The sequence below is a fragment of the Carassius carassius genome, chromosome 3, assembly GCF_963082965.1.
Source record: "Carassius carassius chromosome 3, fCarCar2.1, whole genome shotgun sequence".
NCBI lineage: Eukaryota > Metazoa > Chordata > Actinopteri > Cypriniformes > Cyprinidae > Carassius > Carassius carassius.
Window position 1 is genome coordinate 23,756,859 of NC_081757.1, and position 16,453 is coordinate 23,773,311.

At 46.3% G+C, this 16,453-nt stretch overlaps 1 protein-coding gene across 1 annotated transcript; it reads left to right on the forward strand.

The window, feature by feature from the left end:
- Positions 1-634: 634 nt before the first annotated feature.
- Positions 635-2,555, forward strand: LOC132123498 (cytochrome b-c1 complex subunit Rieske, mitochondrial-like). Its single transcript, XM_059534147.1, has 2 exons — positions 635-921; positions 1,789-2,555. Exons 1-2 carry the CDS (start codon positions 711-713, stop codon positions 2,397-2,399), a joined length of 822 nt encoding a protein of 273 aa, XP_059390130.1. The 5' UTR covers positions 635-710; the 3' UTR covers positions 2,400-2,555.
- Positions 2,556-16,453: the final 13,898 nt, after the last annotated feature.

The following is a 16,453-nucleotide window of genomic DNA, read 5'->3' on the forward strand; positions in this document are numbered from 1 at the left end:
ATCCAGCTAACTGAGTAATGATGTACGAAGAACAGGCCCCCGGCATTGCTTAGAGCACCTTTAATGTTAAAAGCATTAAGAGATAAAATAACAGTACGACCCTAATGCAGCTCTGAAATTAATTGTATTGTGACACCAAAAAAGTTTTACTGGACAATGAATCAAACATTGCTTCATAAACACAGAGTGATCGCAACAGCTATATCACACATAACATTTCCAATCTTGTTTTCATACATTATTCATGACATGAGCACTTACTAATTCAAGCAGTTTGGAAATTATGAATCAGTAATAAATAATAAATACAAATGATGAAGACAAATTTTTCTTCACTGTCACCAGTGTGTTGTTACTAAGCTAAAAAAAAATGAAAATTGCGCTTAATTTCAGACCCGTCTCCACTCTGGTCATGGCAGCAGAAATGGAAGTTCATTACACAGAAAGCATTCTAAATTCTAATATGTATAATATACATCTGGAGTTGGTGTCCCAAAGTACCACAATGCATTCTGTTGCCGATGTTACGTTCCCATTCTCCATTGTGTGTCTGCAACTGTAGTTGCATGTGTGTTTGAATTATATATATATATATCTATCTAGCTTTGGTTGTGACGTCACCGCGTCTCTGCTACGTTGACGTCAGGAGCGTCAGTGGTGTTGGTGGATCAGTTCGGGAAGGTCGATCGCAGCCCCTTTAGCCGACAAATATGATGTCCCTTGCTGCCCGTTCGGGGGCTTTTTCCCCGTACCTGCAAGCTACCAATTATACCGTGGCAGGTCCACTAAAGCCTCTCATACCCGGCGTCGTCATGAAGACCGATAAACTGTTGATGGACACAAAGAAGCCGTTCCTGTGCCGCGAGTCCTTGTCTGGTCAGAGTGCGAAGAGCGGCCTTTCCGTGTCCGTCAGCCTCAACGGTGAGAGTCACTGCTATGTAGAACCAACGCGAGAGCCCCGGTCTCAGTGTAGCAAGAGGGAGGCCGTGCAGCGGCGCGCACTCAAGGGCACAATGACCTCTCATGTGTTTAATGTGTGTACTGAATAGCTTTAATGCGTTTGTAGTGTTGTACGTAATTAATACTGAATTAATATTAATTTGAGTTTAGTTTGAACTATGTTGCGAAATAGCAGCAATTGCTCACGTGCTAAAGCAGTTAGCATCACCGAGGCCTCGCTAATGTCCTTGCCGCAGCTGTTAGCAAAGCATTCTGCCTTTCGAGGAAAAATCGAACTTTTGTTTGTTTTTCTCTTTCAAGACTCTATATGACTGAACTACGACTGCATAATAAAATAAATGCCACTATGTGCGATAATTCGGCAGATTTTGTATATGTTTTGGGACAAGGGTAGTTAAGTTTTTTTTTCTTAGATTGACCTAACTTAACGTTACATGCTGCTAATTTGGTTTACATTTAGTTAATTAGAAGCTAAATTTGCTCATATAGAATCACTTGTTAGTGTTATCGAAGCATAATTTCTGAATGAACTGACTGAAGAATACTACGTTTTCAGTATTTACTGACCCAGTGACCCCAAGTCAGAGCAGTCCTACTATGTAAATACGACTATATATATACACGTTTAAGTCTTATATACATTTATCAATAGTAATATGAATTAACATTAGATTAAGTTTAAGATAGTTAGCTAGGTGAAAGTAGCTAAAAAAAAAAAAAAAGATTAGAAAAGAAAACAAAGTGCTACAGTGCTATTTTTCGGTCACTGTTTTATTTGTACATTTTTATGCAGTGTCTTTATTTACTTGTTTTTTTTTTTTTTTGTAGCTCGCTCTTTAGTACGTTTCGCCCACACAGACATCAAGATCCCAGATTTCTCTGACTACCGGCGGCCAGAGGTTTTAGACCCAAAGAAGTCCTCACAAGAGAGCGGCGACACCCGGCGGGCCTTCTCCTATCTGATCACAGGTTCCACTGCTGTGGTTGGAGTCTATGCAGCCAAGACGGTTGTCACACAGTTTGTCTCCTCCATGAGCGCCTCGGCTGACGTGTTGGCCCTTTCCAAGATTGAAATCAAGCTATCAGACATCCCTGAGGGTAAGAACATGACCTTCAAATGGAGAGGGAAACCCCTGTTTGTCCGGCACAGAACAGAAAAGGAGATTGCAACTGAGGCTGATGTCAATCTCGCTGAGCTTCGGGACCCCCAGCACGACAGAGACCGTGTCCAGAACCCCATCTGGGTCATTGTCATTGGCGTGTGCACCCACCTGGGCTGCGTGCCCATTGCTAACGCTGGTGACTATGGTGGCTATTACTGCCCGTGCCATGGCTCTCATTACGACGCATCTGGTCGCATTAGGAAAGGCCCTGCTCCGCTCAATCTGGAGGTGCCCTTCTATGAGTTCCCAGACGATGACACAGTAATTGTAGGATAAAGGACTGTACTGTAATAACTCTGATCAACACTGAACATGTGCTTTACTTGTTTAGTTTTTGTCCATCTTGTTTCAGACTCATAATCTGCATTGACTTGATGGGTAACAAAGATTAATTGTAAGTAATAAAGAGTATTTTATCTGATGGAAACCTCACTCATCTCTATTTATTCAGTCTCCATATACCCATCTATGTGTTTTATACTTAAATCGCTTAGGTTGTTTAATTTTATGCACAATACACATTGGTTTACAGATAAGGAACAAATAAGATCTCCACTACACTATAGTGATAGTGATAAAGGGTAAGAGAGGGTGCAGATTTTTACTTGCAGAATTTCAGGTAGGTGAAAAAAAGAAAAAAAAAATGCAATACACCTTACACAAGCAATGACACATTGATTCTACACTCTTTTCTGTTGTCATAGTCAGTGGTAAATGTGACAACTTTCTTTTTGTGGCTAATTTTCAGTGGAAACTGATAAGAACTGCAAATGTGAAACATGGATGTATTGAAAGGCTCTAAATGATCTGTGGATAAACCGAGCTCTAAGATATGCTTACAGAGTTATGAATTGAATAAAGCCTTCACAAATTTCATGTTTAAATTTTTTATAAAAAGGCGTTCACGCAATGTCCTTTTCTTTGCGTAAAAACAAGAGATGCAGGGCAGTGAAAGAAAGGTTTGAAGAGCCGTATATTACCAGAATATGATGCATCGCCTCAAAATGATATAAAATCATGATAAGGATCATGATTTTTAAATACGAGTTAAAACAGTTTAATTATACGTTAACATTTACTACTTTGATGTATCCATGTGGCTCAGCAGCAGTTGAAGAACTGCTCATTCAAAAATGTCGCCTTGTGCAATTTTATTTCTTTTGAGAGAACCTTTGCAAATGAGACCAAACAGAATGTTATGATTTGCAGATATGTTCGTAGGGAATAAATAGATTTTAAATTAAAATTAAAACACAAATCAATTTGATGTTCTATGCGGGTGCGTTTTTACAGCAATAAGAATAATAGTTGCAATAGCATGTGGGATAATTACGTATTTTAAACAAGACCGAACAGAAATGCCTACCGGTAGTTACAGTAAACAGTTGATTTAACTAGTCTGCAAAATATAATGGGTTGTCCATTAATCAAGATCGATCATGTGGTGCTGGTGGTTCAAAATGTACAACCACCATGCCCAGGGTAAAGTACAAAAAATGTGCCAACATGATTGGTGATTAAGAATGTAAAAACTGGCAAACACATCTGGCATTCTCACATTTCATTGAAGAATAACCTGCTACGGTATGTAGAGAAGTATTCACTGTCTCTTGATGTGGCTGTAGATAGATGGCATACTTAATTTCCTCCATTTTCACTCCGTAAGCTTCACACTTCAGAGATGAACTGGTAAACCACAATGTTCCCATAAAGTGAAAGTACTGACTATTTTACTACAATCTATGCTTTATTAACTTTGAATTTCCTGATGAAGTGCATTGCTGAATACTATAGTAATTTGCTCTTGCGAAACAACACAAATGACACATAAACCGTAGCATTCCTCTCATCCAGAAATTATTTGAATAGATGTTTCAGGGCCATATTACCATATAGAGGAGATTTTCTCCATGGTGCATTTCTGTTTGAATGTCTCACAGTTCTGAGGAAGACATTGGACATGTCTGCAGGTTAATAGAGTCGATATGCTCCTTAGCTGGGCTGCACAGATCTTCAGATGACAAAACCAGTCTTAAGTGTCAAGTTTTCAAATTTGAGATGTATACATTATCTGAAAACTGAATAAACAAGCTTTGTAATATCGATAGAAATGTATGTATAGTAGGACAATATTTGGTCGAGATACAACTATTTGAAAATCTGGAATTAGAGGGTTCAAAAACCTCAAAATATTGAGAAAATAGCCTTTAAAGTTGTGTAAATGAAATCCTTAGCAATGCATATTACTAATATAAAATTAAGTTTTGATATATTTACAGTAGCAAATGTAAAAAATATCTTCATGGAACATGATCTTTACTTAATATCCAAATGATTTTTGGCCAAAAAAAAAAAAAAAACTAATTTTGATCCATACGATGTATTTTTGGCTATTGCTACAAATATACCCCAGCGACTTAAGACTGGTTTTGTGGTCCAGGGTCAGATTTGAGGTGAAGCCGTTAATTCATTATTAATTCATATTTACGCCACCTGACATAGGCACACAGCATATGCTTTAGCTGGTGCCTTTTAACCTAACAAATTCCAGATTCAGGTTTGCCTTTTATTATTGCAGTAGTAATACTGCTTCTATTAGCCAGTCATTTTAAAATACTGACCTTTTCTTTAAATGTTTCTGGGTAGCTGCGCTGCACATTCATTGATTTCATTTTCTGGGGAGGTCTGGGTATTTTAATACATTTAATGCACCGGATTGCCATCCACTCTGCCTTCCCCTGGAGCATCCGCCACTTATGACATGCAACCTGCTCAGTCGTCCTGGAGCCCTCAGCTCTTGCCAGGTCCTGCTGCCAGTAGCTTGGCAGACATTCAGACCTGACTTATAGAATGATGATATCCCAGGGGTTGTCAGGGAACCATTGTATATCAGCTGAAAATCACAGACATCCCTTCTTTCTTTATTTAACCAGGAAAGAGGCTCCCTGGCTCCAACATACGTGTTTAGCATCCAAAAGCAATCTCTTTATTGGGCTAATTTTTGGACAAGAATTCGCTCTGAAAGGCAAATTTCTTCAATTCATCTTAGGAGGGTTCATCAGTCACTCTGGGCTGGTAGAGATCCCTGTATGAAACACAAACTCAAGTTTTTAATGACTGTATTTCAGAGACTGAAGGATTGCAACACATATTATTTATTCAGTAGTTTAATTTTGTATTGTTTTTTTGTTTTGTTTTTACCAATCTCAATTGGATTCTAGTTTAAGATGCACATCTGCTTGTACGATTGGACTGCATAATGCACAACTTCCCTGTGGGGACAATATAAATCAGTCCAATGGGAGAATCAGGTGATTCTGTTTTGTTTTGACAAATTACTTGAGATTTTTTATTTATTTATTTATTTTTTGGTGTGGTAACAAAGGCTTGTTTGATTGAAATTAGTTATTTTCTTCTGATGCAACATAATGAAAAGGATGAAGTGCTGGACAGAGACCAAAATATGGCATTCTGCACTCGTATCGCAATGCTGTTGCTATGTTGTTCATTTTTTCATAGTTTGAATTGAACACTTCAAAGCCTAGGGAGGAAGCATGCAAGGATTCAGATGCTGCATACATTATCTTTGAAGAGCGTATGTGACTGTGAGGGTGAAACAAGAAAACCAAGACAATTAGCTTAAAATTCTATCTGTGATTTGCTCTCCTATTATCTGATGTGTCACATTAATGTTATAATCCTCCATTTGTCTCAGGGGTGATCAGATTACGATGAAAGATTTATTAGGCTCCCCGTAATTCATTTGAACTTGTTTTGCATAACTTAACACAGTAATGAGTTTTTCTTTTCTTTATTAAGAATGGCTATTAATGCATCTTTTCCTCTAATATCATGCAGTCTGTTTATTAATCTGTTCCATCTTCATGACAGCGTGTTTTTATTTTTAGTGAACCAAAAGTGTCATAATCACAAGTGACGCCTACTTTTTTAACCTTAGGCTATTTCAGAATTACTGTTGCCTAATCTATCTCTATTTATTGAAAAAAAAAAATAATAAAAAAAATAAATAAATAAAAAATACAATCATGCACATTTTAGATTAATTTAGCTAACAAAAGAGTATGGTTCATGCTCATAAAAAAATAGCTTCAATAAAGATCCTTGGCGTTATTCATATGCAGTTTTATTTTTACTGTTACTTTTAAGATTAACCCATATGGTCTTCTAATAGCAATTTTTACAAGCATGTCCTTGTTAAAGACCATTAAACCAAACATAGCCAGCCTGGTCTCATATTTATATGTAGGTATTAATATGTTACATTTACAAGCACAAAACGTATATTTTTGTATGTTTTTATTGATGCTAAAACCAGGCAAGTGATCAGCTAGAGACAAAATATAAGGGAAATCTGACCATGCCCACAATGTCGCCCCAGTATGAGGAGCTATTGGAGGTGGTCACGCGAGCAGTAGATAAATTAAAAATCGACTGGGCTGCTGAGAAACAAACTGAGCCGCAGAGAAGCAAATTATATGAACGCTTTCTGCGGCCGAGGCAACCACCTCCACGTCGGAGCCTTCCGTATTTTCCCGATCTCCATGATGAGTTATCGAGATCGTGGAACCATCCGTATTCGACCCGCCTCTTTGGCCCTGATTCACTATATTATGGCAACGTGATGGGGCTGGGAGAGCGTGGTTATAGAGCGATGCCACGGGTCGAACAGACGCTCGCGGGCTATCTGTCGCCCGGTTCGGCTTCGTCTCTAAAGGCTCCGACATTGCCCACTAAGCCTCTTCGAGTTACATCATCGCTAGTGGGCAAAGGTTATGTGGCAGCAGGTCAGGCTGGGGCGTGCCTTCATACTATGGCAGTCCTGCAAGCTTATCAGGCTGACCTGCTGAGAGATATTGATGAGGGAGAGGAGATCAAGTCTGAAGATGTAGAAGAACTAAGAAAGACCGCTGATCTCTCCCTCCGCGCCACTAAGGAGACCGCTCGCGCAATTGGGCGGTCTATGGCAGCCTTAGTGGCCGTGGAGAGGCATTTGTGGCTGACCCTGTCAGAAATAAAAGAACGAGACAGGGTCTGCCTCCTGGACGCCCCGCTGCAAGCCTCGGGCCTGTTCGGCGACACAGTCAACACTGTCGTCGAAAGGTTCCAGGAGGCACACAAGCAGGCAGCGGCGTTCCAGAGTTTCCTCCCTCGTCGCTCTCGTGGTGCATCTGGGCGGGAGATGATACGCCACATACTGGCTCCTCACACCGGGAAGCGCAAAAGCAGAGCGTCGCCGCTCGTGTTCCCCCACGTCGGGACCGAGGGCAACGACGCTCTGAGTCGGGGGCTTCTAGGGCTAAAGCCGATTTAAGATCTGTCATCGAAGCCCGGAAGTCCTCGACGAAAAGATCCTGACGCCAGGATCCAGAGGGTAGCCCCTGCTGGGGTAGAGCGCGGTCCACCTCATTATACGGTGCCCGTCTCACCTCAATACCCTCAGGAGGTCGGTCTGCCAACCCTGCCAGAGTTTCAGGGCGCAGCGGCCTCCAGCGAGCGCCACTCCCAGTTACTTCCGCCCGTGAGTGTAGCGGAGCTGGGATGCTCGCCGCCCCTTCGGGGGCCTCTTACACCAGAGGTCAGTCTCGAGAGACTGATTCCCTTAGTAGATTATTTAGCAGCGTGGAAGCTACTGCCAAATGTATCTCAGTGGGTCCTGCGTACAATAGAAAGAGGCTATTGCATTCAGTTCGGTCGTCTACCACCGAAGTTCAACGGGGTTACACCGACTGTGGTCGGCCCCCAGCAGGCTCTGGTTATGGTACAAGAAGTGAAGACCCTTTTAAGGCCATCGAGGTGGTCCCTCCTCTAGACACGGAATCCGGTTTTTACAGCCACCATTTCATAGTTCCAAAGAAGGATGGGGGGTTGCGTCCGATCTTAGACTTACGTCACCTGAACCGCTCAGTTATGTCACTGAAGTTCAAAATGCTCACTGTCATCCAGGTTGTAGCTCAAATCAGATCCAAGGACTGGTTTGTCACAATAGATCTCAAAGACGCATACTTCCACATATCCATCCTTCCACAACACAGGAAGTTTCTGAGCTACGCTTTCGGGGGCAAAGCTTATCAATGTCGAGTACTTCCCTTTGGCCTCGCACTCTCACCCCGCACGTTCACGAAATGTGTAGATGCGGCTTTGGTATCCCTCCGTATGCAGGGCATCCGCATTCTAAATTATATCGACGATTGGTTGATCCTAGCTCAATCAGAGCAGATGGCGGTTCGACATCGAGATGTCGTTCTCGCACACATGGGGGAGCTGGGATTGAGACTAAATGCCAAGAAGAGTGTACTTTCTCCAGTTCAGAGAACCACCTATCTAGGCGTAGTGTGGAATTCGACCACGATGCAGGCACGTCTGTCTCCTGCTCGGATCGAGTCGATCCTCACATCAGTCGAGAGAGTCAAAGAAGGCCAGTCACTCACTGTCAAACAATTCCAGAGATTGTTAGGGCTGATGGCAGCTGCGTCCAACGTGATACCTTTTGGCCTGCTGCACATGAGACCCCTACAGTGGTGGCTCAAGTCCAAGGGTTTTTCCCCGAGGGGAAATCCACTTCGAGTTATCAAGGTCACGCGGCGGTGCCTTTGTGCCTTAGACATGTGGAAGAAACCTTGGTTCTTGAATCAGGGCCCGGTGCTGGGAGTTCCTCGTCACCGTGTATCGCTAGCGACAGACGCGTCCCTCACCGGTTGGGGTGCGGTCATGAGTGGCCACCCTGCCCGCGGTCTGTGGAGTGGTCGCCATCTGACGTGGCACATCAATTGCATAGAGATGCTAGCAGTCTATCGAGCACTGAAATATTTCCTCCCAGACCTGAGAGGTCACCATGTGTTGGTGCGCACCGACAACACATCAGTGGTCTCTTATATCAATCACCAGGGGGGTCTGCGTTCGCGCCCCTTGTACAAGCTGGCACACCAGATCCTTCTGTGGTCCCAGGGCAAACTCCTCTCGATCAAAGCAGTGTATATTCCTGGGAGATTGAATGTGGGAGCAGACATACTGTCGAGGCAGGGGCCGAGGCCCGGGGAATGGATGCTTCACCCCAAGGTGGTGAAGCAGATATGGAGAGTATTTGGGACAGCCCAGGTGGACCTCTTTGCGACTCAAGAGACATCGCAATGTCCCCTCTGGTTCTCTCTAGTTCATCCAGCTCCTCTGGGACTGGACGCTATGGTACAGACCTGGCCGAGGCTTCGTCTGTACGCTTTTCCCCCTATCGCTCTGCTCCCGGAAGTTCTGGCGAGAGTACGCCAGGACGGGGTCCGTCTGTTATTAGTAGCCCCGTTGTGGCCGGGCCGAGCATGGTTCTCAGATCTAGTCTCGCTCCTCGACGGCTCTCTGTGGGAGATACCGATCAGGACAGACCTACTCTCACAGGCGCAGGGCACGATAATTCACCCTCGCCCGGAGTTGTGGAAGCTGTGGGTGTGGCCCCTGAGGGGGAACAACTCTTAGCAGCTGGTCTCTCAACCGAGGTTGTTGAGACCCCACTCCAATCCAGAGCTCCCTCTACGAGGAAACTGTACGCCCTGAAGTGGAAGCTCTTCACTTCATGGTGCAGAGACCGCCAGCTTGACCCAGCAAAATGCCCAGTTGGTACAGTTCTGGAGTTTTTACAAGCCAGGCTCTCTGCGGGGTTATCCCACTCCACCTTAAAGGTGTACGTGGCGGCCATAGCTGCTTTTCATGTCCCTTTCAATGATCAGTCAGTGGGTAGGCACCCCCTAGTTACACGTTTCCTCCGCGGTGCGCTGAGGCTGAGACCTCCAGTACGATCCCGTGTCCCCCCCTGGGATTTGGTTGTGGTTCTAGAGGCTCTTTGTAAAGCTCCATTCGAGCCAATACAAGATATCTCAGATAGACATCTGACACTTAAAACTGCCCTGTTACTGGCAATCACCTCACTAAAGAGAGTTGGAGATCTTCAGGCCCTTTCGGTGGCCCCTACTTATTTAGACTTTGCCCCTGGTATGGCCAAAGCATTCTTATACCCTCGAGCGGGTTATGTTCCGAAGGTTCCCTCTGTTACACCACAGCCTATCGTACTGCAGGCCTTCTCCCTTTCGGGAGCCAGACCAAGAGAAGCTAAACTGTATGTGTCCAGTGCGAGCACTGGACGCATACGTCCACAGAGCTGCCCTGTGGAGAAAATCCAACCAATTGCTGGTTTGCTATGGTCCTTCTAACAAGGGTTCTCCTGCCACCAAGCAGACCCTTAGTCGTTGGATAGTCGAGGCTATCAACGTCTCCTATGAGTCCTCTGGTCTTCCCTGAAACTGGTCTGGTCTTCCCCCTCCGTAAAAAGCGCCGCTCCCAGCGTTTACCAGAACCGCTGCCAGCTCAACCGAGCTCGCTGGTTCGCCCTGCTTCACAGGCCTCCCCTGCATCGCTTCCCGATGGGCAGCGCCCGCTGTCTTCCGCCGCATCGTCCGAGGAAGTCGATCTCAGGGCCGCGTCGGGGGAAGAGGACACGTGTTCTCTGCTAGCTTCGGGCACTGAGGGCTGGGCGAGCTCCGGGGATCTCGCGCCTGCTGCTCAGAAGCCCAGCAAACGAGCTGACATCGAGAAGGAGCCGAGGCGAGTGCTCACGAGTTGCACCAGCGCCCCCCCCTCTCGTTCCCGGCTGGATGGTAGTTTCCTTTCGGATGAGCGTATTTCTCAAAGCCCGCCTCATTTCTTCCTGAGCTTCACGAAGAGGTGGCAAAGGCTTGGAACGCTCCATATTTAGCGCGAACTCGTTCGTCTGTCTCACTAGCATTCTCCGCACTGGATGATGATAAAAACAAGAACTACCAGTCACTTCCGCCGGTGGAACAGGCGATAGCGACGCACCTTTGCCCGCCCTCTGCTGGACGGCGGACGAAAGCGGTGTTGCCATCTAAAGCCTGCCGCATGACGTCATCTCTGCTCACGGGAATCTTTTCTGCTGCTGCCCTCCCTCACTCGGTTAAGCACCGTGGGGGGGTCGAGGACGAGCGATCTGCCTGCTGTGATCAGCGCGCTCCCCGCCTCAAATGTCACAGGCTTAACGCCCATGTTAGAGCACACCGAAGCGCTGCCGTTGCCCAGCAACAGAGCACGCTTCGCATCCAACCCCTTGCCGTTCATGCAGACGCATGGTCAGCGCTTCCAGGGGTTCCGGATTGGGCGCTAGACATTATAAAGAGAGGCTACTCGCTATAGTTTTTTCGACGCCCTCCGTGCTTTTTAGTGCGCGTCGAAACTGCGGTCAAAACCGAAGTAGCACACATACTTCGGGCCGAAATATCAAAACTGTTGAGCAAAGGGGCTGTAGAGCCTGTGTCTCAAGCTCAAAGCGAGGGGGGGCTGTACAGCAGATACTTTCTAGTGCCCAAGAAAGACGGGGGTCTCAGGCCCATACTGGATCTAAGACAGCTGAACAAGGCATTGGTGAAACACAGTTTTAGAATGCTTACGACCAGGAAACTCCTTGCGCATATTCGCAGAGGAGACTGGTTCATGTCAATAGATCTGAAGAACGCGTATTTTCAAATACAGATAGCATCAAGTCACAGGCGATATTTGAGATTCGCCTTCGAGGGCCAGGCATACCAGTTTACAGTCCTGCCGTTCGGCTTGTCCGTAGCTCCTCGTACGTTTACGAGGTGCATGGACGCAGCGCTTGCTCCTCTCAGACTCAGAGGCATGCGAGTGCTGAACTATTTGGACGACTGGCTGATTCTGGCTCAATCACGAGCGGAGCTCGTGGAACACGGGGCCATTTTACTCGATCACCTCGAGAAACTCGGTCTCAGTGTCAACTGGATGAAGAGTTCGCTGAACCCCAGTCAGACGATACTGTTTTTGGGTATAGCTTTGGACTCACGTTCCATGACGGCGCGGCTGTCACCACAGCATGCGTTGGGCATTCAGCGCGCAGCGAGTTCTCTCCGCTGCAGCGCGACCGTTTCGCTCAGAGAAATTCAGAGGATGCTGGGTCTCATGGCCTCAGCATCTCCAGTTCTTCAGTTGGGCCTGCTCCGCATGCGCCCCCTGCAGTTCTGGCTGAAAGCGCGGGTATCTGGTCGGCTGCTTCTCAGGGTCAATCAGAGCTGCGTTACAGCCCTGAAACCCTGGACAGCGAACGACTGGTACCAATCAGGTGTAAGCCTGGGGACTTCCTCGAAAGTCAAGATGGTGACGACGGACGCCTCCACTTCAGGATGGGGAGCGCTGCTCGAGGGCAGACCGTCCTTTGGCCTGTGGTCAGAACAGGAAAAGCTCCAACATATCAACTGTCTAGAAATGCTGGCAGTGGAGAACGCGCTGACGCGCTTTTGTCCCCGAATCAAGGGCCACCACATTTTAGTCCGTTCGGACAACATGTCTGTAGTGTCCTACATAAATCGCCAGGGCGGTCTCGGGTCCCGAAACCTGTGCAGGTTGGCGGAACGCCTCCTGGTTTGGGCTCAGCGCAACTTGTGCTCGCTGAGGGCAGTTCATGTACCTGGGCTACAGAATCTGGGTCTAGACAGGCTGTCCAGAAACAACATTCCCACGGGCGAATGGTCTCTACACCCGCAAACAGTCCGGCTGTTGTGGGAGAGATTTGGCAGGGCGGAGGTGGACCTCTTCGCGTCCCACGAAAACGCTCACTGCCCCGCGTTCTTTTTCAAGAACGAAAGCGCGCTGTCACGGAGATGGCCGTGCTGCCCGCTTTATGCTTCCCCCCCGTCTCCCTCCTTCCGCAGGTGATAGAACGGGTGAGAGAAACGAGATGTTCAATACTGCTTGTAGCACCATTTTGGAAGAACCAACCATGGTTCCAAGATTTGATGCAGTTAGCGGACACCGCCCCATGGCCAGTGCCGTTGAGGAGGGACCTCCTCTCGCAGGCCAGGGGCTCGATTTGGCACCATCAACTGGAGTTGTGGTCCCTCCATGTGTGGGCGCTCAACGGTTACCCGCTGATCTCTCAGTGGGAGTGCTAAATACCATCACTCAGGCTAGAGCTCCGTCGACACGACGGCTGTATGCCTCGAAGTGGTCAGTGTTCTCCAGCTGGTGCACAGCTCGGGGATGTTCACCCCTTAGTTGTGGGAGGAGCCCCATCCACGTTCAAAGTTTATGTGGCGGCCATCGCAGCGTTTTCTGAGACAGTGCTCGGTCAGTCAATAGGAAGGAACGATTTGGTCATCCGCTTCCTTAGAGGAGCTAGGAGGCTGAATCCTCCCAGACCCCCGTCAGTCCCTATATGGGACCTCGCGACGGTTTTGGAGGCCATGAAGGGTCCCCCTTTTGGAAAACGATTAGCCTCCACTATCTGTCGTTCAAGACAGTGTTCTTGTTGGCTCTCGCTTCAGTAAAGCGTGTGGGTGACCTGCACGCGCTCTCGGTGAGCCAGTCGTGATTGGAGTTTGGGCCTAATGACTCAAGGGTCATACTCAAACCTAGGCACGGTTATGTGCCGAAATCCCTAAACACTCTGTTTCAGGCTCAGGTTATTGCCCTGTCTGCCATGTCGGTTTCAGGAGAGGATGGAGGCTCGAGTCTTCTTTGCCCTGTTAGGGCTTTAAGAGCTTATGTGTCTCGCTCCGCTGCCTTTAGACAGACTGAGCAGTTGTTTGTCTCGTTCAGTGGACGTTCCAAGGGAATGGCTGTTTCGAGACAGACTCTATCCAGATGGATATTTGGCGCCATAGCGTTAGCTTACGCTTCCAGGGGCCTTCAGTGCCCACTAGGCATCAGAGCACACTCCACAAGGGGCGTCGCCTCGTCGTGGGCGTGGTCTACGGGGATTTCCTTGCAGGATATATGTATGACGGCAGGTTGGGCCTCGCCGTCTACATTTATCAGGTTCTATAACCTGGAGGTTCCCGCCTTGCAAGCAAGGCTGCTGTCGGTATAGTCGAATCAGGGCCCTGATTGGAACTCTGAGATCGCGAGCGTTATGGGCTGCCCACTGTTATATGGGCAGTATTGCGTAAGACCCGCATTGCCACATTGGTCAGGCCTTGCCTCGACTGTGTGATGTCATATTGCCGCATCTACGAGTGCTGCTAGATATGGGACGGAGGGTCCCCCCCCCCCCCCCCCCTCCTGTCCTGGACTCTCTGTGAGTCCCTTGGGTGACTGTGCACTGTAAATCCTTGGCGTTGCTTCCAGGTTTATTGGTGTGTGATCCCTGAGCGCACGGCGCTTAACATGGGGTTCCCGTAGCGTCTTAGCTAAGATGCAGTACGAGAGAACTCACGTAAGAGAACGTACTCGGTTACTAACGTAACCTCGGTTCTCTCTAGAAGAGGGAACGAGTACTGCGTTCTCTGCCGTGCGTACGATTCACTCTGGTTTTCTTCGGCGATGAAATAAATCAGGTGAGTCAGCCTTTTCGAGCTCCTTTTATAGGGTTGGGCCACACCCGTTTCGGCGGGAAGTGGCATGAAGGGCGCAAAGCATCAGCCTGCGCACGATAGGCTGTGCAGTTGCCGCAGAGCAGCCAATGAGCGAGCGAGCCATCTCGCCTATGGCTGTGTGCTGCTGCAAATGCGCTTTACATAAATTCAAAATTAAGGATAATTTTTTGCTTCAGTATTTCGTAAAAAGAGACTTTTCCCGTAGCGTCTTAGCTAAGACGCAGTACTCGTTCCCTCTTCTAGAGAGAACCGAGGTTACATTAGTAACCGAGTACGTTTCTTTATGTATTTTATTTTGGCAGAAAACAGGCTGCGAAGTCAATGTAGCAAAAATGTTGTGTGGGCACATGAGGCGTCACTGCATTTTTCCCCCAACTGTTTAATCGTAATTTAGTTATATAACCAACTAACGCTGCTTGGTCATTCAAGCAAGACATCATTCATCACTGTAAAGCCTTGGCAAAATAATAATAATAAAAATACAGAAAGAAAGAAAAAGACTTTCCGCCTGGTTTTCCTTTACATGAACTTTGAACACAATGAATAAACTCAGCACATTTTTTCCCCTTTCTGCCCAGTGTAGCTCTAAGTAAAAAGAATGTATATATATATATATATAGGGTGAATACTGGTAAAGTGGGACAATGGGTAAAGTGGGACAGGTAAGCTTAATAATTTATATCTTTGATAAAAAAAAATTCTGTGGCTATGACATCACTTCTGGGATGTGGGACATCATATTTAACAACCTTGCAGTGAACTGTGATGGTAAGTAAAATGACATAGCATTCTGAGGTAAATAATAAGGTTATAAAAATAAAACAACTCATGGATCATTTGTAATTGTTACATATTTTGTTATAGGATGTAATGGTGAATCAGAATTTTTAAAAATCACATTCATATTAATCTTCTTGGGGTTTTTTTATGCGATTTTGACACTGTCCCAGTTTGCCAAAAGCATATTGTTAAATTGGGACAGGGTATTACTGGCAAACTGGGACAGCCATTCAAGTCATTCTAATGGAGGAATTGAGTTACCTTTTTATATGTGCCTCATACATTTAGTTAGTTAGCTAGATATTTCAATAAAGACTGACTTAAACTACGCCAGCTCTCACGCATTCACCATGAGACACACGCAATTAACACTTTTCACACGCTCTCACGCCACACATCCATTTTCTCACGCACAGAAAATCGCGAAGCAAAGAGGAAATGGAGACCGACAGACTAGACAGAGCGGGTTACTTATGATATAAAAAAAATCTCAGCTCTCAGATTCTGTCACTTTTATTATGAAATTCAAACAATAAATACAGTTTTGGCGCTTGTAAATGTGACGTGACAGATCCCTATAGCGCCACGTGACCCGATCATCTCTACTAGCTAATAGTAAATAAACATGAATGAATAATGTTATATTTTTACATATTTCAGAATCCAGTGTCAGAAAAAAGGACAGGGAGGAAGGAGATAAGGAAAGCAAAGAATAGGCTAGGTCAGAAGCCAGGGCAAAAGTTGAACCAATGGAGTGAGGATAGGATGAAGGGTGCGATTATGGAGTATAGGGAGCAGGTGAAGACAGGGCAGGCTCCTCAACTTCGCATGATTGCACGTGCATGGAATGTGCCAAAAAGCACCCTCCAGCGGAGGGTCAAGAATCATGTACAAGGCTACAAGCATGCTTGGGGTCGCAAACCAGTCTTACCAAAAGAGAGTGAGGCAGAGTTGGTTAAGATGATCAAGACCCTTTCCAAGAGAGGTTTCCCACTTAGAAGAAAGGAGATCCAGTTGCTTGCCTACCAATACGCACAAGCAAACAACTTGCCTGGATTTTCAGAAAAAAAAGAGGGCTGAGCAGTACTGGTTTGAAAATGTTATGCGCCGAAATCCTGACCTCAGCCAAAGGAAACCGGAGGCTCT